Genomic DNA, 21315 nt, shown 5'->3' with positions numbered 1-21315 from the left:
GATGGGGAGCGGGCATCGCTGCCAGTCACGGAGGACATGTGTTTCCGGAACCACTGAGTTCCAACCAGTAGCCTCGCCGAGTTCTGGCAATCTGCGTGTGAACTGTGCCCTACTGCAAAGTGTACCCAGATTGGGGGCGGGGGGCGGTCACCCCCTCCTTTGAAACTGCTGTTCCTCTCCATTTGCTGCTGCAGATGCCAACACAATTCTTGTTTCATTAACTTGGCTGGGAGAGTGAGGAAATGGCAGCAGCATTAATTAAAAATAATGTGCCACCCAGGAGATAGCTTGAGCTCACTCCCTGTCTTAGTATTCCTCTCGATTCCTTTCCTTCCAGCTTGCGGCTGACGCGCTATAGGTGCCAGGGAGGGGAACCCGCGATGTTCAATAGAAAGATGACAGAAGAGTGAGAGATTAGAGAGAGGGGCTCCAAATGTGATGAAAATGTTCAATCTTAGAGGTATCTGTAAGGCAGATTTTTGAAGGCACTAAAAAGAATAGTAAAAAAATCAGGGGGAAAGAATTGGATTCCTGAAGTTAGGGGGACAAGGGAAGGATTGGCAGAAAGTGGTATAAGTGGATACTTTTAAAAAACAATAAAGAGAAGAAATACCATTCTACAAGAAAAAGGACCAGGTCTCTTTGTAGAAATGACTGAGTCAATGGTTGGGGCAGGAAATGTATAACTTTGTAAGAAGTTCTTATAGTGCTGAAAAGTAAAGCAGTTTGTTCAAAAACAAACAACCTAAAACCCCAATGGCGGTGTGTTTGCCAAATGGACACAAGAACCAACTGAAAGAGCTCGTGACGGGCAAAGCTGGGGCAACTTGAACAAGAAAATGAATGATATAGTGTCGGATTATAGCCCAAAGTATAAGTATCCATGAGTCCATACTGATGTAAATAAATGATTGAATATATACGTAAGTGGAAGAGAAAAGACAAATCTCTTGTGCAGAAGAATTCCGAATAATTGAGGTTTTGTGCACCCGCTTCATGGAGGTGGAGAGTAAATTTCCACTCCTTACATGTGACCTGTGCTTGGTGACTTCCTTCCAAAGAGTACGGTATGCATAACTTTATAGTGGAGAAATCTGACAAAACACTGCCTCCGCAGCGGTTATCGAGGTCAACGTCATTATGGTTAAATCACATTAATAGCTTGTATCCTTGATATGATGAGAATGATACTTCACCTCGGTGACCTCCCTGCCTCAAACCCATAACTCCAGTCTACCCATGAGAAATACCATCAGAGAAACCCAAGTGGAAGGACATTCTACAGAATACCTGACCCATACTCCCCCAATCTGTCAAAGTCATCAAGAACAAGAAATGTCTGAGAAAGTGTCACAGACCAGAGGGGCCTAAGGAGACGTGATGGCTAAATGTAACGTGATATCCTAGATGGGGTCCTGGAACAGAAAAAAGGACATTAGGGAAAAAACTAAAGATATCTCAATAGAGGTTGGACCTCTGTTAACAATAAAGTATTAGTATCGCTGCTTGGAACCATCAGCGTCCACTACAGTGTGAAAGGGAGTCCAGACTGAAAAGAAAAACCCTTACAATTGCCATCCCAGCCCAGAAGCTTCACAATCACCTTCACAGCCATGCTTACGTTGTAAAAAATTATGGCTGTTGCAAGCTGTGGTTTTTCAATTTAATGCTGTTCTAAATGCCTGTACTTTCAGGTAGTCTCCTTTGGAAGTGAAAGCAATATTTTCAGCATTCCAATGTGTTTGTTCTAGGCTTGTTGACAGAGTAGGATGACTGAGCCGTAGAAGGAAAGAAGCAAATTTGGGGAAGGATCCATGGAGTTGACATATGCATTATTCAAAATTAAACAATCCTCGTAAACCCATGTGTCCCCCCTGCTGCCCCCTACAAAGTGTGTTATTTCTTTTCCTGAATAACATTTTCCTCTTAATGCTGAATTAATAAAGTTATTTTCATTTCATTATGTCTGGCTTTCAGGGTACTTTCTAATAAATTCAGTCTTTATCAGTTAGAAGCCGCCTTCTGTTTCACATGCTGTCTCCTGCATGGCCTTTTGTTTCCTAATCAATATCACAACTTCTAAATGAAGCGAGGAAAGGATTTTGTTGTCTCAAACCCCATTCGGTGCGTGAGCGAATCAGAAGCGAGCTGGGGCTGCCACCTCTTCCTTTGTTGTGTTCACCAATTAAAAGGTGTTACTCTCTTGGTAATAAAGTGTCACCTTGTCCCTCCAGGTCCTCACTGTGGCCTCCTTTGATCTCACTCCTTGTTTAATTTGCCAGCTGGCATCACTGTGGTCTCAGATTCCAAAATTGTCCAGGGCCCCCACTTAGGTCAAAGCCCTTCTCTGTTGGAGGGAAAACGTTGAAACCCTTCCATCCTTTACTCCTAGCTGGCTGTCGCTGGAGCTGATCACACAGTCAACTGCCACACAGAGCTAATTTCAGAAACTTCTTAAAAGAGTTGTTCTTCAAGGGCAGCTGTCCACACAGGGGCTGTGTCCTCAGGCATGTTTATACACCAAAAGGGAGAGTAGGGTCCAGAAACAAATAGTGTAGCAAGAATATATAATCACATTAGTTCAAATACCCAGATAATTGATTGAATAAACTGGATAACTGCCACGATGCTTCTCTTCCCCATGCAACCACGCACAAAGCTAGTGAGGAATTCGGGAAGACTGAAATATCATTAGAGGACAGGGGTGTGCTTTGAAAACAGCACGTTCCTCGCTGCCAGAACTGGTTGGGTTTGACTTTTGATCCAGCCCTTATGTTTTTGCATAACTGGGAGATTTGGCAGCGTGAGAAAAATGAACGCTTTTATTGAACTTCTGCGTTTCCGATACTTTACCATCCGTGGTCTCATTTGATCCTGTGTTGTATGAAAGGCCAGAATTACCTTCTCTATTTTACAGCAAAAGAAACTCTGCCCCAGGAGGCCACATACTAGTCACCGAACTAGTAAAAAGTAACCCAAGGACTGGAATTTAGGTCTTCTGAACTCAGTTCTTAGAGTTTTCGTCCTTTCGTAATGTTTTCATTTTTTCTTCTGGGGTCTGAATTCATTTGATTGTCTGATGAAACGTCTCCTAAAAATAGCATGCATGCAACACAGGCACACACAATTTTGCTATAATTTCAAGAGGTTCCCCATCACCCCCAGGTTGAGAACTACTGTCCTACACTGTGCAATCTCTATAAAGGTGATAGAGTAAAAAACCAGGAAATTCTGAGATAGGACAATAAGCAATTTGAAGATGAGAATCAAGACCAAATTCCCAAGTTCTTTGCCAAATATTCTTTCTTCTCCTGGAATATATTATCTCTCAGAGGGACTGGCGTATCCTGAAATTAAATGTGTTAAAAATTACCTTGGGGGGTTATAGGCAGAAATGGGAACGTATTGATGGAAAATAAAAACCTGAGAAGATACTGAACTGAAAGAATGAGAAGCAGGGTAAAATGAAAAGGAATAAACAGAATGGCCAATTAGATATTTTCAATCATGAACATTGTGCAACCAGCACGTTGTGCATATTTATGAAATCCGTTGCTGGGGGAGGGGCTGTGGTGGAAGTGATGCAGGAAATTGAGTGTGGTTACCTAAACGGGCTCATGGAGGCCAAGTGGGCACAGCCTGTGGTCACCCTTGGCCTGGTGGGATCCATCCCACGCATCACTTTCATCTCTAGCTATTTCCCCCTGCAAGCCCCGGCAAGCCCGTTCTTCGGAGTCGATAGTTGCTCTTGCTGAAAGCTTGGAAGCCACTTCTTGGCTAGGGTACCCGTCACTGTGATTAGACGCGGTGGCAATGTCTTGCCCTTCCTGTCGGTTCTCATGCACATCCTTCTTCCTAACTGCTAGATGGACCCCGGCTCATCATGCTTCCTACTCTGAGGTCTTCCAGGTCTGCTGGGTTTAATTCACTGCCCTGCTGTGGCCTCCCTCTCTGGTGTAACCTCTCTGGACCGACTGGCCGGTTCTAAATGAACCCTCTGCTTCACTCCTCCCGTGTGATTCCACTGAGCTTGTGGACGTTCTGAAAGGCCTGAACACAACTCCAATGTTATCTGTCTCAGGATAACCCTGGCCCCGGTTTCTCTCTTTTGATCTGTAGTGTCTACAACCCAGGAGCTATCTCTATCACCACACCAGTGCCACCATGACCTTGTCCTTCAGCACCTGGTGACTCCTCGGATAGAAAGATTTGGAAGGAGTTCATCTCCACTCCCCAAGCTTGGGCTTCTAGGAGATAGAGTTGGGGCTGGGAGCTGGGATATGAGGGTAAAATCGAACAGGCACCATCAGGGGCTGAGCCAGGACTTGAAAAATAAGTTGGAAAATCAGACCCTCAAGCCAAGGTCAAGAAATAGTTCTCAGGCTCTCTGGCCAACTATCTCCAGAAGTTCCTTTGCCAAGCATCTTCAGGCCAGCCCTCCCTCCTTTAATTGCTTCCTGGCTCCTGCAGGACCTATCTGCACACTGGTTATGTCTGAAGATGGGGTTATTCGATGTCTTGATCAAGACTGAGCATGTCAGAATGGACCTCTGTCCACAGAAGTCATTTCAGGATCAAACTAGTAATTTTGAAAATTGATGGGAGTTAACAACAACAAAATTGGTCCTTTCAGCCCAGTTACCTCAGTTATTTTAATGATGGCATCCGTCTCTTCAGTGATTCACCCTTAGCCTGGCACTCACCCAACAGATGGTCCATCCAGATAGTGTCTACATTCTGAAACAGAATCAAGAATTGCTGTTTATTCATTTGTCTGTATTAATGACCAATTTGTGCCCAGTCAATTGGATTAGATCAGTGGGTTAGATCCAATTAGTGAATTCAATTTTTTTTTCCCTTTAAAGGAAAAAGCTACCCCAACCATTTTTAGCGGGTTGTTTTAAATCACATGTACCTATTCTACTGAAGGCACTACTGCCTATGGCAGGTTTAACTTCCTGGAAGTCGGAAACAGAATTCAAGGTAACCCATGTGACACAATAGACACAAAAGGCATGATCTAAAGGTAGGACGCAGAAGTATGAAAAACAGTTTGTACTGACACAGAACACAGGTTGATACGAACCCTATGCCATCTATGTCTAATGCGCTCGTAACAGGCTTCCTAGTTTTATAGGGAAATATATTTTTGTATGTTAATCCCTGGTGGTTTGGAATAAAATATCAATAAATTACAACCGAAGAGAAAATGGAATAGCAATGCACAGAATCTGCACATGAATATCTGAGAGAGGCTGTATGATGATTATCTTTGGCATTCGTTTGGCAAACACTTCATTATCACTTTCCTCGGGAAGTGCTAACCCCGGTGTGCATTTCTTCTAGCTGTAAATCAATGACGTCTTTCAGTAAAAAGCACATAATGACCAATGACGTTGGTGTCCCTCACCCTCTCACCCCCTTCCTTTCATAAATGTTTCTGTTTGGGGCAATAACGCTGTATAATTGGAACAGCATTCTAAAACCACACCTACATAAAGTAACAGAACTATGCTTGAACCACTATGACTGTCGCCTCTCACTGAGCTATTAGGCAAATAGGATTTATTTCTCGTACTAATTCCAGCTATAGTTAATCTCTGCTGGCTATTTGGAGCTTTGTGTGTGGAAGGGCTTTCTGAGGCTATGCCTGGTCTCAGCAGGAAAGGGTTTGTTAATTGATTAGTGATGTCTGCCCTGGGCACAGGAGGAGGGCATCATAGCAGAGAACACTGTTACAGCCTGTCCTACCATAAGGAGTGACTGGATGCAATGCTATGTAGATAAATCACATTCCATAGATCCAGCTAAACGTCTCCTTTGAAAATGATTCGGTACAAGTTTACCCAGGAAACACGCAACTAAAATGAGCTACTCTGTGACTCAGTACATGCTTGGGGATACAGAAGAGCTTTACCTACATTAAAAGGGGGGAAAGCCCCAAACTCTCAATCATTTAGTGTTGTAATGTGACCTTATTCTTAAGACAGTCACAATAGCTAGACCAATTCTAACAGTAGGGTTCTACGTCTTGGGCTTAAAAGTATAAAAGTGCATGCATCTTCACCTGTCTTTGCTAATAATGTCACAACAAACGTGGAGAAAACCACATTTGATAGCCCTAGATGATCACAGTAGGAAAGCAGCCCTTAAGGAGAGCTTCTCAAGAAGCTGTTAAGATGTTGAGCTCACATGTGGCCCACACATTAGACTCTTCAATTGTGTTTCCAGCATGTCTCCAAGGTGCTTTGAATCTGCTAAGGCATCCTCCTGGTAGTGTAGCTCACGACCTAACTAAAAGAGTCTGTGTCCTAGGGAACTGCTGGACACTCAGCTCGGGGGAAAAACATTTCTGAAGTCTTCTCAAACCGTTTTATTTTTGCCTCTCAATCTCTGGTGTCCTAGCTCCAGCTGCCATGACAAGATACCGAAAACTGGGCGGCTGAAACAACAGGAATTTATTTCTCCCCTTTCGGGAGAGTGGAGATCCAAATCAAGGTGCCGGCAGAGTTGGTGCCTGGTGAGGGCTCTCTCCTTGGGTTGCAGACAGCTGCCTTCCTGCTGTGTCCTCACACGGCATGGGGATGGTGTTAGAGCTTCAACGTATGAATTCTGGGGGGACACATTTAGTCGATCACATCTGGTATGTGGTAGAGGGAAGGCACTTCTATGAGGCCCTATGTAGGATTCCAGATTTCAAGTCAGAAAGCATAATTTATTTGTTTGTATTTTGGACTAGCACATAGTGGGTGCTCATTAAATATTTATTGAAGGGCTAATTGGTAGAATAAATGATAAAGAATGAATAAGTGAATGCAGAAGTGAGTTAACCTTGGGCCAGGCTAGGCACAGGGATAATTTGAGGTCATTTTTGCCCTCACTTGTCTGGCTAACCAGAGGTCTGCTTAGAATAAAGTGTCTAGAGGATATGAATTCTTGCAAATTCTGAAGTGCCACAATTCTAGAGTTCTAATGATACGGGATGCAAACTTCCTTAACTCCATCTCTAGGTGGGGAATGCCAGGGGAAGGCAGTCCCTTTCCTGTGCTGCCTATTTGGAATCTCTTTTCTTTCTCTCGAGCAATTGCCTTCAGTCTTGAAAAGGGTATAAAAAAAGAGTTACTCATTTCCAGTGTGACCTAAACTGCAATTCTCTAATAAAAGATGGCAAACGTGACCTCTCTTCCTTTCTTCTTCATCTGCACACGTTTTCATCATGTTTTGTACAGAGCACATCACCCTTCCATGCAGTAGGTGTATGGGTTGAATTGTGCCTCCCCTCTCCCACCCCCCAAATTCATATGCTAAAGTCCTCACCTCCAGGGCCTCAGAATGTGACCATATTTGGAGACAGAGGTAATAAAATTAAAATGAAGTGATCAGAGTGGGCCCTAATCCAATATGACTCATGTCCTTATAAAAAGAGGGGAACATGGAGACCAACATGCATACAAGTAGAACATCATGTGTACATAATGACAGCCATCTACAAGCCAAGGAGAGACACTTAGAAAAGATCCTGTACTCAGAAGGAATCAACCCTGCCAACACCTTGATTTCAGACTTCCAGCTTCCAGAATTGCGAGACAATCATTTTCTATTCTGCAAGCCACCTGGTTTGTGGTACTTTGTGATGGCAGCCCTAGCAAATTCATACAGCAGCTCATGAAAAATAGCTTCGGACATCTAGTGGCTGGAAGTTGCACCTCATACATTTCTGTTCAGCGTCTGTGCTGTGATCTGTGGATGGACTTAGCTGTCTGTCGTGTTGTAGTAAACCATCACAGTACTTAATGATTTCAAACACCTACAACACCATCAGTCTGTCACTTCTCATGATTCGGTGGGTTGTCCAGGGCCGAGATGCATGATTCCTCTTCTGGCCTCACTTGGGTCCCATCCTTTGCTGCGTTCTGCTGGGAGCTCAACTGGGAATCAAATGCCAAAGGTGGCATCTTGTCTCCCAGGGTCTTTCTCCATGTCGTGGTGGTCTCACTCCTCCTCACAGAGTATAACCCGCAGCCCACGCCTCTTACATGGCAGCTCGATCTCAAGAATGCAAAGGAAGACGGCGCCAGGCCTCTTAATGGCTAGACTCAGACCAGCTGAGCATCACTTCTGCCACGTGCCATCAGGCAAAGCAAGTCGAAAGGCTGGCCTAGCCTCAAAGGGAAGACAGACAGACGCCACCCCTTGTGAAAAGGAGTGGCCATCATTTGTCTACCATAGCTAGGTGGAAACCCTAAGTCAGAATGGAGACAGAAAATACATGCTATATCCGTAGGATGCCTTTGGCTGCACGTAAGAAAAGCTCTGGATTCAAAGAGGCTTTGACATAAGAAACTTAATTCTCTTACGTTATTGGAAGATCGGAGTTGTGAGAGCCTAGGGCAAAGTTCCCTGAATGGCTTCATGATGTTCCTTCTGTCATCCTCAGTGTATCAGTCAGGATGGGTTAAGATACGCTGCAATAATAGACCCGATCCCAGTGGCTTTAAGAAGAGTTCAGTTTTACTCAGGCTACGTGTCCATGGTGGGGCCTCCTCACTGACATCACTTCCAGGCTGACAAAGCCACTCCCACCTGGAGCATCGCTGGTCACCATGGCAGGAGAAAATGAGAGCTCTCCCATGTCTTAAAGCGGCAACCGGATGCTCTGGTTCAGAAATGACATGCACCATTTTTGCTCAGGATTTTTGACCAGGAGTACTAAGTCACTCTCCCCTCCTGCTCACTAATGGGCCAGGAATTGCAATTCTACAGTCTGCCTGGAAGGGCAGAGATATTTCTTGTGCAGCACTGATGACTATCAAACTGAATATCAATTTCAACTAATGACTGGTTTCTGTCCCCCCTGCCTCACCCCCTCAGCCCCCCATGGTCATAACCTTCACGGAAACAACACTTAAAAAAGTAGAGCAAGGAAAATTTCCCCAGAATCTCCCAACAGGTCCCGCACTTAGCATTGGCCAGAGCTGGATCACATATCCATTCTTAACTAATCTGGCAAGGGCAATGGGATTATTATGATTGGCTCAGTGCAATTGGGATCCGTCTTCTAGAGCCAGGGATTGGGTCACTGTCTCCTGAGCCTACGAGCGCTCTGAAGTTGTATGTATAGGTGTTGAAAAAGATGATTCTTAGGCACTTTTTAATAAGTCACATCTGCAACAGAAAGATGCTTCCATACTGTCAACAATTCAGGTACTGAAACTAGAAGGAGAAAGTAGGGGAACGAATGTTGGTGGGCAACCAGCCCGGTCAACTACAAAGGGCAAAGTGTCAATAAGATGTATAGTGTTTTGCATTCAATAAGAGTTAGAATAGATAACCCCTAACATCCTGTTCAATTCTGAGATCTACTATTTTCTGTGAGTTTGTTGATGCTACCATCTATGAGCACAGAAGTTCAGAACATATTTGTGAGGGTGGTCTGAGGAACCAAAGCAATTTCCCTTACTTAGTGCCACCGATCAAATTCTGTTAGAGTCCCACGCAAAGAAGGCATGTTTCTACCCATTGCTAGGAAGCTCCCAATTTTGGAATAATGATGGGGAGGTGAAAGCTCAGGGAAGAGAAAAGGAAGGGATTGGCTTTAAAATTGCACATAGTCTGAAGGTAAAAAATTTGTACTTATGATTCCCAAATGTATGTGTGTGTGTTACGATATATACTTTTATCTGCTCTCCTGAGCTTGTGCTGAATTGCACCACTTAGAGCTCTAAAAGGCATTTCCACATGACCATCACGAATGCTGTCCTGAACCTGCCCTTTGACCGCCAACTACCAGAAACCTACTTCACCCCTTCATCTTCTTTTACCTGGATTATCCGAAAGGCTTTCATATCTCTCTTCTCCCATCCAGTGTTCCTTACTCCAGTTGACTTAGAGATCCAGTGAACATGTAAATCTGACTGACTTCCCTTTGAGTAAAACCCACCAATAGTTCTCCATCAGCTGCAGAATAAATTCAAGTTCTTTGGCAGGGGATACAGCCCTCTTCTGCCAGCTTTATTTGGAAGACTCCCTCCAAGTGTATGCTCAGCTGCTGTCTCCCCAGCTCGCATACCCCACTGCCTCCTGGCTTCTGGATTTTGTGAATGATGCTCCCTCTGCTGGGAGTGTCCTTCCCCTCTTGTTTGCTGTATTAACTTCGAGATTCTGCTCCTTATCTCGTTGAGAAAACTGCCTTCGATTCCACCTTTCCCCTCCCGGGCTAGGTTGGGTGCCTGTCATCTGGGTGCCTCTCAGAGCACACTCGGTGCCCACCTTTGTCATGGGACATAACCATGGATAAGTTCATCATTTGTTGTCTGCCTCCCCAGTGGTTTACAAGCTCCCCTTCCTTGAGGAAAGGGACTGTCTTATTTAGCTTTTATCTCAGCACTTAGCACAGTGCTGGGTGGAGAGTAGGCACTAACTAAAATAAATGCTTGTTGAACAGAATCATGAAGAAGAGGGTGGCAGCTGAGTAGAGAGAATTGGGGGAGTGGGAGAGGGTGCAGGGGAAGAGGCAGGAAATGGAGAGATAGAAGCAAGTGGGGAGCTGCCAGGGGAGTTTGTGAACCTCCCATCCTAGGATCGAGATCTCCCTCGGGGGCCTTGGAATCTGGGTTTCAGCTCCAATTGATCCATTCCGGATTCTGAGAAGAGGCGTTCTGCCACTCCTGCATGGGGGATCCTTGATTTGGGTCACACGTGAGACTGAATGGACAGCTCTGGGGACAATCTCTACTGCCCACACACTGATGAACTGTCCCCTGCCTTCAACCTAAGTACCTGGGCACTTGCTCAAAGGGCCAGGACTGTTGGCAGAATTTTGGACGTCGCTTTTTGTTCTCATTTTCCTGCCCCCAGCTCCACCCCCTCAGGTCAAAGATGAGGATTGTAACTCCCCCTTGGGTGGCCTCATGGCTTTGAAAGTTAGACTCAGGCCTCCTTTCCCAGACCCGAGCAGTAAGCACGCAGGAACGCCCCTTTTCCCCCTCCCCACCCCGCCCCCGCCCCCATCAGCTAAAGCGGAGGAATTTCAGCGCTGAGGCTCAGAGGCTAGGAGAGCTTCCCTAACTCTTCCCGAAAGCTCTGGGGAAAGTCCCCGGAAAGAGGCAATGAGGTGCTCTCCCGCGCTGGGGCTGCCTGTGTGCTGGGTGCGCAGCAGAGTGCCCAAGAGGAGGAGCGCGCAGGCCCTGCTCGCTGGTAGCCCAGTAACTTCAGAGGAGCGACTTGACCCCTGGTCTCAGTTTAGGAACCTGTAGCAATGGGCCTGACCGCTTCCCTCCGCTGCGAGCGTCGCCACTAGGGAGAGGCAAAGGCTCGCAGACACCCCAACTCCCGCTCGGGCCGCGCACGCACGGACTGGGGTGGGGCGGGAGCGGCCGCGAGGGCTGGACCGGGCCCGGGCAGGGGGGCCTGGCCCCGCCAAAGGCCGGCTCCCGGGCCCCTGTTGGCCGCGTTGATGAACCGGTGTCCTGGGCTTTGGTGACGCGGAGCTGCGGGCGCCGCGAGCGGGGAGCGGCGAAGAGGAGCCCCCCCTCCCCCGGGCGCCCGGGCGTGGAGACGTGGGCGGCGGTGAGCGGCGCCCCCCTCCGCTCGCCTCCCTTCCCCCGCCGCCCCCGCCGGCCCCGGCCGGCCCCTCCCCGCGCGGCGCTCCCGCGTGTGCGGGTGTCTCTCTCGCTCCTCTCGCACACTCTCCGGCACTCGTGCAGGCGGCTCCCGGCTTGGCCGCTCGCTCCGGTCGCCGCCCCGCCGCCTCTGCAGTCGCAGCCGGGCATGGTGAGTTAGTGAGGTCGGGCGCCGCGCGCTCCCCAGCTCGCCGCCCGACCCCAGGCGCCGCCCGCTCCGTCCCGGGGAGCTGGCGGCGGCGGCGGCGGCGCGGGCGCGCCGCGGGGCTGGCGGCCGGGGAGCGGGCGGCCCGTGCGCCCGGGGCCTCGGGGCCCCGTCTCGGGAGCGGGCTCCGCGCCCCTCCCGGCCCCAGCCTCGCTCCTCGAGGGCTGCGCGCTCCCTCCCCTCCCGCCGCCCGCCTCCCAGTCGCCCCACCCCGTGACCATCTCCCCGTCTTGTCCCGCAGGACCCGCCCGGACGGGACCACGCCGCAGCCGCCGCCGGGAGCCGCGCTTCGGGTCCCGCCTGAGCCGAGCCGCGCGCGGGGCCGCCGCCACCACCGGCGGGGGATGGGGCTGCCCGGGAGGCGCGCCGAGCCCGCGTGGGGAGCGCGGAGCCGGCGCGCAGCCTGAGTCCCGGCCGCCCGCGCCGGGCTGGTCCGTGCGCACCGCGCGCCGCCGCCGCCGCCGCCGCCCCACGCGCCCCGATGGCGCCATCGCCCCGGCGCCGCTGACCGCCCCGCGCCGCCAGCCCGGTCCGCGCGGCCCCCTCGTAGCCCGGCCGGCACGGGGAGCGGCCTGCCGCGGAAGCCTCCCCGCGCCCTCCCGCCCGGCCCCGCCATGGCGCTGCGGCGCCTCCTGCTGCTGCTGCTGCCGCTGCTCTCGCTGCAGCCCCTGGACCTGCTGCCCGGCGCCTGGGGCGCCCGCGGCCGCGCCGCCAACCGGACCCTGAGCGCCGGCGCCGCGGCCGTCGGGGGCCGGCGGCCCGGGGGCGCCCTGGCCCGGGGCGGCCGCGAGCTGAACGGCACCGTCCGGGCGCCCGGTGGCCCGGAGGCGGGGAGCCGGCGGGGGCAGCCCGCGGCGGCGGTGGCGGCGGCGGCCAGCGCGCCCGTCACCTACGAGACGTGCTGGGGCTACTACGACGTGAGCGGCCAGTACGATAAGGAGTTCGAGTGCAACAACAGCGAGAGCGGCTACCTGTACTGCTGCGGCACCTGCTACTACCGCTTCTGCTGCAAGAAGCGCCACGAGAAGCTGGACCAGCGCCAGTGCACCAACTACCAGAGTCCGGTGTGGGTGCAGACGCCCAGCACCAAGGTGGTGTCGCCGGGGCCCGAGAACAAGTACGACCCGGAGAAGGACAAGACCAACTTCACCGTGTACATCACCTGCGGGGTGATCGCCTTCGTCATCGTGGCCGGCGTCTTCGCCAAGGTCTCGTACGACAAGGCCCACCGCCCTCCTCGGGAGATGAACATCCACAGGTGAGCGCGGCCGCCCGGGGCCTGGCCCCAGACTCCCGGCGGCCTCACCCCTCTTTCCAGGCTTCCCTGTCCTCTTGGCATCCCCCCCTCCCCGAGTCTCTGTGTCTCTGTCTCTCTCTCTCGACTCTTTTAAGTCAACTGAGCACCCCTTGCCTCTTTGACAAGCAATGAATCGGAGCCTCTGTTCCCTCTTCTCCATTTCCTCAGAACCGGGAACGCATGCTTTGGTTGGTAGGGGGATTTGCAGGGCAGAGTAGGGAGTGGTGGAGTCCGTGAGTCTGAGTCTAAGAATTGTACACATTCCGTAAGCCTGGGTAGGGGTCCAGGGTGTAGTTTTCAAGGCAGGTGGGCGCCTCGGTGCAGGCTCTTACTGCATTCGGTTTTCTGAGTCAAACCAGAGCATCATCTTGGATGTAGGAGATTGAACGATGTTGGAACCTTACTGAAAAGAGTGTGAACTGGGTGTTCCCGTGTGTTGGAGATGCGGGTGATACGGAAAAGAAGCCTCCTGGGGTGAGAAGGAATGCAGATCTAACCATTCCATCTTGACCAAGGGCATATGGTGTCTATTCATTGCATCCTGCTGAGTGGGATGCTTCGCTTTCCCGCTGAGACTGGAGGACTTGTTCTTTTAAACCCTGTGGGCAGAACTCTCTGAGTTAACACTTCTTGCTGTGTTCAACCCGGTGGGCATCTTTCACTGTTTCCATAGGGAGGCAGTGGGAGCTGCCTCCCACCGAAACTTATGCCAAGAGCTTGAAATATGGTTGTGCAGGGTTCCACCCTGACTGCCTCCCTCCCACCCCGCCCTCCAGCTCCCTGAGCGCCCCTTGGGAACGGGAAACCAGCTTCTCTTTACAACTCTGTTAATGATGTGCCCAGTGGGTGCAAACTCGGCTCTGCTTCCAGTCCCCTCGTGCTGATGAACGGCTGGACGTGGTTCAACAGTCTTTCAAGGAACAAACCCTGCCCCGGGACATGCCTCCATCCCTGGCACATGGTGTGGGCACTGCCGTAGTAATCGGGACCACCCCACACCGCCCAGACCAGTTTCTCTGAGTTTGCCCGGCAGGCCCGCACCCAAGCCCTACAGCTGTAGCTCATCTCCGCACTCTGCCTGTTATCCTTTCGACCTGAAAACCTTCCCCCGCTGCTGCGGACATTAGTCACCTGTACCTTGTTGAAGAGAGAGAAAGGCAGATAGAAATTTCTGGGCGTGATTTCTTTCCCCCCTGGATACTGTGGGTGTTGAGAAAAGATGATACTCTCTGGCGGATTTTGAGTCAAATCTACAAAGTGTGGGTACTTTTCACGTTGACAAACTCAGGTGTTGGGATCGGGTGCTTCTGATAGGAGATGGGTTTCTCAGCCTCGCTCGTTAACCCTGAAGTAAGTAAGCCTGTGGCTGGTTGGTCCTGGAAAATGATGGAAGAATCGTGGCACATGTGGTCAGTGCTGGCTCTTAAAAGCAGAGGGTCGGTGGGATGGAGAGAGCAAAATCAGGACAAGACGCTCCCTCCTTCGGGTTTTGTCTGGCAAAGAATTCCCTCTCTTGGTCCCCTTCCTGAAGCAGATGTGCGTGGTTCTTCTGCCTCTGTCTCTGGTCCCCTTGGTTGTTCACCTTCCCCTTCTTCTGTGCTTCTGGCCTCTCATCACACCTCCTGCCAGTGGATTCCCACGAAGCTTTCTTTGGGTTTCTCTCTTCCCCGAGCCGTTCTCCTCTGCACCCTTGGGGAGACCTGCCCCCTGCCCTGCCCTCCACCTCCTACTGAATTGATTCATCATCACCTGGGAGGATGCTTGATGGCCTCTCGATGCTGGTGTTGGCCTGCGTTCTACGGGCTTTGACCTTGGAGATATCACTGTCCCCCCACCATGCTGACTCCCCAGCCCACTCCAAACTAGGGTGACTAGTGTGTGTTCAGGTGTGTGCCTCAGTGGTGATGCCGTGGGGGCAGTTTCTCGCCGAGGTTGGGAAAGAGAGGCAGCCGAGGGAAGGGCGATGCATCTCAGCCCTCAGACCATTATGTAAATGTGGGCTGCTTCTCCCGCAAATTCACCTCCTGATTTTATTCAGTTCACAGCACCTCTTCCAGCAGCTGCAGTCTCGCCTGTTCAGTCCTTGGGAAGCCATCATGTTGATGCTTGTTAGGTAGGGGACGGAGCCTGTCTTCGTGTTTGGGAGTGGCGTGGGAGAGAGGACAGAGCACGAGCGATCCATCCGGGACACTCCCTGAATGACCTTGGGCAGGTCGGGGAAACATCTTTCCATCCTGGATAACTCAGGCACAGCGGCATCCCACCCCAGCCTCTCCCTTCCCGGGCGTGTCGGGGTGCGTGTGCACATTTGCAGGCGCAGCCCCCCGACTCCCAGGCGTGCATGAGTGGTATCACCACGCTCCCACTTTGCTCACGCCTCAGAGGTCGTTGCTTGCTGTTTCAGGGAGTTTGGGGTCCAGGTTGCCTTGTTGGGGACCTGGGGTCGGGAAAAGGAGAGAAGGATGGAGAAGGAGACAGATATTCACACCATAATGGGTCCTCCCTGGGGAAAGTGAAGGAGAAGGAATGTATACTCTTCAGAGGTCCACAGAAGAGGTGGGTCGTGTGCTCGGTTCCGTACTCCTTGAAAGAGTTCAGCAAAGGCATCTCCTTTCTGGAAAGGCAAAGATCATTTTACTGATTGCAGCATGTGAGCCTCTGCAAAGACGGTGGTTGGGCAAAGGGGCTGAGCGGGAGGGATGTTTGTGGGAGTGTTAGAAGGGTGAAAAGGAAGATGCTGCCTTAGGACGAGCCATCTGCCTCCTCTGTCCCCCTTAGGGCGGGCTTTCTTCTTCCCTCTCCAGCCCCCACAGGGAGGAAGATTTAGTCTTTCCCAGAAGTGATTAGACCTTGCCATCTGTGTGAGAAGTCCCCCCCCCCCGCCGTGTCTGTGGGGCAATCATTGCCTCTCACGCCAGAGCACGTGAGCATAGACTCTCAGCTGGACTTCAGGGAGGGGAAAGAGGTGGAGCCGAGTTCTGGATCTGGAGAGCCCTGGACGTCGGGTGCCCACCTTTCCCGCCCAGAACCCCATTTCCCACCAGCATCTCGGCCTCACCTAGCCCTTCTTCCCACCTGCCCGGGCTGAGGCTCATGCTGCCGGCCCGCAGGCGTCCGCCCGTCTCAGTGTTTCCCGAGTGGCTTCCGCGGTGCTTCCCTGGGGCTGCCTCTTCAGTGAGGGGCTGCCATGGCCTGCAAGGGCAGGGGCCTGCCCAGGACACGGCCTCAGAGGCGGGCTCCCTGTTGGCATTGGGCTCCAAACCAGCCGTCCCACATTCCAACCCGTTCCTTCCTCCTCGCCCTGTGTTCATTGGTCAGAGTCTTGGAGATGAGAATCATTCTGAGCGAGGAACTGTGTGGCCTTTTAAAAAGATGGCTAATCAACAGATAAGTCAGGAAGCTACTAGGATGCCGTAGGTGCAGTTGGTGGGGCCAGAGGTGCCCGGGGTCCTCCCACTGCCTCCATCCATGAAGGATGGAGGAATTTAAGGTGGGGATTGGTGTGGAGAAGTACTCAGGGCTGAGGAATGAAAAACCTGGATGACCGATGTTGTAAGGGAAAAGGAAGCATATTAGGAGGCGACCCTGGTAGCCATCAAAAGGGACCTTCATCTTTGGGTTCCTCTGCTTGTTTCTAGAAGCATCAAGGGAACATTGTGTCCTACCTTCTCTTCCTCCAGAAATTAATTACAAACCCCAAGAGCTCTGTTTTGTCCTCACAGACCACATAATTGCAGTAGCGGGACCCCTCTGCCGGCTGATTTAGTGAGCTCTCTTCCTAGGTTCCTGGGCAATGAATTGTCAAATCACGCCAAACACTCCATTTTTTCAAGCACGTTGGGCTCACTGTAATGAATTGATCTAAACTGAGAGTCAACTTGTTTTTGTTTTTTTTTTTTAACTTCAAAGATAGCAGTTGTTGGGAAAGAAAAAGAAAGCGTCTTGCCTTGGACTGAAGGTCTTACTTAGCCTTGCATGTTTTCCATTTTCTTTGAGTAAGAAAAAAAAAATGCACAAAGGGAATGCAGTGAAATTGTGGAAGAATTTAAGAAGGCTTATGGAGGAAGGGGTTCGGGGAAGGATACCAGGAAGACAGAAAGAAACAAAAATAGTAAAGGGAGGAAGGTAATCAGGTGAGAGAGGTGGGTGGCATTGCCCAGATCTGTGCTTGGCTTCCTCCTGACCCCTGCAGCTACGTGCATATGTATTCATTCAACAGATGAGCCCTGCCCACCCGCTGTGGGCAAGGAACAGTTCAGATTATAAAATGTAAGCCTGTCGAGTGTATGTTACCTTTGACCCACGAGGCAAAGCAGAGTTCATTCTCCATGGAGCAGGTCAGCCATGCAAAAAGCCCTGCCCTTGGACAGCCCTCCCTGGAACGTTGCTTGCTGTCTTCCTGGCCTCTCCCACCTCACCCCAGCCCCAGAAGGCATGCACGTCGGTCCCTTTTCCCTGCCCACAACCCTGTCCCACGGCCAGAGCACGTTCGTTCGGAGGAATCTGCTGCTGAGTTACTAAGACTTGACCCACAGTTCTCTCGGCTGCCACAACACAGGAGGAGAAAAAGTCCAGCGCACTGTTTCCAACCTGTTTTAATGAGAGATCAAGTGAGCGTGCAGTCGATTTCAGATCAGTTGTGCAGGAAGTCATGATGAGGAGCTGAAAAAGTGAGCTGACCGAAAGAGGTGATCCCAGACAGATGTACCCTGGGATCCAGAAGAGAAGGGAACTACGCAGAAAGAAGCCTCATCCTCCCAGCGCCCCTGCCGGCTTTTCCGGGGCCTGCCAGGATGGCCCTGAGATCTTCACTCTCTGACTCGTCGCCGTCGTCAGCCAGAGTCCCCACTGCATGTTAGAAGTTACACCCAATCCCTGGCTGCTGGGTGTCACCACTGGCCTTCTCTGCCACCCGCCCCCGCCCCCCCCACCAAAGTCCTGCACAGTCTGTTTGACATTAGGGTGAATTCAAGTGCATTTTGTCTCACAATTCTCGGTACATCCCTTGACAGTATATATCCCGTGGAGCCACAGTACTGTGGTTTGAACTCCCTTGTGTATAGACCATCTCAGATGGGTGGCAGGGGAGGGAGCTCTGACGGACTGTATGAGGGCCTAGGTTAAGTTCATTTTAAAAATACTGTCTGCTGTGATTTTTTTCGCCTCTTTTCTCTACCTTAGGAAACCCCTACCTGTTATTTTTCCCTGAGTCACATTGTTGACCCCCCACTTCCAGCATCTTCGTTCCTGAATGTTGCAGACGGGGAAGAGGGGTTGGCCGGGGGGGTTACCAGCAACCTTTCCGAGGGTCTCAGACCCTTGGCCTTGAGCAGGCTTATTTTACACCCATTCAAGACAGATTGCTAACCTCGTCTTCTTTTTTTTTTTTTTTATCTCTAGAAGTAAAACCAGAATGTTCTGAAAAGGCAGAGTAGTGCTTTCTATTATTTAGTCATGCATTACAGAACCATAGAATTTTTATTGTGGGCAGGTCGTTGAACTTAACTCTCTGATTCTGTAAGCCAAGCAGCTGAAGCCGGGGGAGGCCAGGTGACGATGCCAAGGGTCCTCAGGGATCTTGAACTATAGAAGCCGGTGTGCGGGTATCCTGGGCCACAGCCTCGTCTTGCCCAGTGGAAATCTATTCTGTTTTACTTTATGTACAAATAACTTTCAGATATTTAGAGATGTGAGTGCCAGCCTTCTGCCTTCTCTTGCTTCCCTACATTTTTTCTCATTCAACTTTTCCATCCACTAGAATGATTTCCGTTCATCTTCCCTGGTCCTTGACAGTTTCTCCGAATTCCTTTGTAAAGGGCAGTACCCTGATCTAAGTTTATTATTATTATCCTTTCATAAGATTTGAGTAATGCAGCCCATTTGAAGAAGGAAAATATAGCACAAGCCAAAGATTGTGAACCAGAGCAGTGGGTCACTGGATAAAACTATGGGCAGAAACCTGTAATGAAAAAGACGGGCTGTGAATGCTTTCTCTCTGTCCCAGAGATGGGCGGGGATGCTGAAACCGACCAGGTGCGACCTGGTCCGACCGACCAGAGACCAGAGCTCCCCCCAGGCATCCCGTGGTCCTGAGAGGGAGTGATTTCAGCTTTGTCCTCCAGGATGGCTCCCTACGTATAAGACAGCTCTGTGACCCACAGACGTACATTAACTGGTGCCTTGTTCTGCCCTTTCTCAGCTCTGGGCTGAGAGACCGCAGGGCCAGGGTGAATGCAAGGTGAGGGCTTCAGAGAAGCTTTGGGGAGGATGGCTAATGAAGCTGGACATTTGGGTCCCATCATTATGAGAAATTAACGTCTGTGGCATGCAGTTCGGGGCTTTTGCCTGCATTGCGCCCAAGTCCTCCTTGGAAAGAACCGGGGCATACCTATCCTAATGTGTCACCCTTCTGAGTAGTCACTTCGGGAGGCCACACGCTGATTCTTCTCGGGGAAATATTGCCACGGTTCCTCTCTTGCAAGTGCTCTCAGAGCCCATGCATGCTGTTTTGACTTTTCATGACGGTAGCGTATTTTTATCCTCCTAGGGTAGATGTGATTCTTGTAAGCAGCGATGTCGTGGGGCGGAGGCCGATGGATGAAATAGGTGTTTGGCTGGTTATTGATCAGAAATGAAGGGTGCCTCCAGTAAGGAGACCTGCTGGCCCAGGGGCCGTGTCAGCTGCCTCCAAAGGCAGGTGCCCGGAGGAGGCGTCCCGGTATTGAACGGCAGCCCGGCATCAGAGACCCGTGCGCGTGAGGACCACTAGGAAGGAGCCCCTCCCCTCACTGAAGGATAATTACCGACCTTAAGAAAATCAGCTTCATGCTCTCTCCGTGTGTCTGGGCAGACAGTGGAGGAGCTGGGAGAGAGGGGAAGAGAATGGGGTTCAATATGCAGAAAATGGCTCAAATTACTGTCCAGAAAGGGTTAAAAAATGGTCCCACATTTCTGCATGAGAAATGCAACTTGGATTCTTAATTTGATTCTGAGGGTAAAGGGACCCGATTTCTTTGGGATGCGTGCAGCCAGGCTTGGGGTCAGAGCCAGGTGCCGGCTGTGCCCTGCCCTCCCTCCTCTCCACCCGAATGCCAGCCCCTCTGCAGTTTGGCATCCAGACGAGGTCACCACTTGGGCCACAGAGCCATCGACGAGGCAGAAGCGTTTACAAGCACAGGAAGATGAGGTTTCCAGTGAGCGTCGCCACTAGAGTCCTAATGTGTATTTCCTGCGCCTCCCCAGACCCCCCAGAAGTGTGTTCATTCCACGAGGTTGATCACAGAAATGGAGCGAGGGTGGGGCAGGCTGAGTTTAAGGGCTGGTGACAAGGGGCCACCAGGTGCAGCAGTTGTGGCCAATTGTTATTCCACTTTGGTTCTGGGGAAGCAGCGGCTGTGCTGCTGTAGCTGGGGCGGGATTCCTTCTTCCCAGTAAGAGTTAGTGGGTGACGAGGGGCTGGGGCAGAGCCTGTGACCCTGCCCGCCCCCTAAGAGTCACTCTCGAGCACTCTGGGAGGAGTCCTGCTCTGCGGCTGGGCACCCGCCTCCTCTGCTCAGGCGTCAGGAAGGGGGAAACTCTGTCTCCCAGGAGCTTACAGGGCGCCGTCACCCATCACTCCAGGAAGCTGGTGTTGAGGACCTGAGATCTCAGTCAGATGAGGACTCAAGGTCACATAGGTGAAGCAGGGCGGGGAACAGGAAACACTCCAAAGAGCCCCCCTTCTCCGGGGCTCCCTCTGTACCCGGCATCCTGCGTTATCCCACTGCATCCTTCCACCACCCTGGGTCTGGTGGCCATTTAACAGATGACAAAATCAACTCAAAGAGGCTTAGTAACTTGCCCAGGGTCACACAGCTAGTCCGTGGTTGGTCTCTTATCTTCTTTGGGGGCCGACAAGGCAGTTGGCTCTCCCCTTCCTGAATGTAAACGGGTCAGTGATACTCAGACTACTTGAGAAAGCAGAGACCCACACGCTTGTGCCCTGGGACGCGTTATCGCTGTAAGGGACTGGAGGGTGAGTGACCTACAGGCCAGGGTACCTCAGTGCCGGGCTGGTGGCCTCACTTGCATTGCACGCAGAGCACGGAGGCGCCCAGGGCAGTGAAAGGGCTCCTCTTCAAGAACGGATTATGTTGGTGGAGGGCTGTGAAGACAATACAGAGAAGGCATAAAGAATAAAAACAAACAAACCA

The 21315-nt window shown here is 51.3% G+C and overlaps 1 protein-coding gene across 3 annotated transcripts in view; it reads left to right on the top strand.

Annotated features, from left to right (window-relative positions):
* Positions 1-12440: 12440 nt before the first annotated feature.
* Positions 12441-21315, top strand: part of SHISA6 (shisa family member 6) — a 240967-nt gene continuing 232092 nt past the window's right edge. For all 3 annotated transcript variants that reach the window (XM_060134841.1, XM_060134840.1, XM_060134839.1), the window contains exon 1: positions 12441-13084. In XM_060134841.1, coding sequence (XP_059990824.1) covers positions 12441-13084 — 644 coding nt within the window. The remainder of the gene's footprint in view (positions 13085-21315) is intronic.

Source organism: Lagenorhynchus albirostris, chromosome 20 (genome assembly GCF_949774975.1).
Source record: "Lagenorhynchus albirostris chromosome 20, mLagAlb1.1, whole genome shotgun sequence".
Lineage (NCBI taxonomy): Eukaryota > Metazoa > Chordata > Mammalia > Artiodactyla > Delphinidae > Lagenorhynchus > Lagenorhynchus albirostris.
This window is presented reverse-complemented; position numbering and strand designations above follow the sequence as displayed.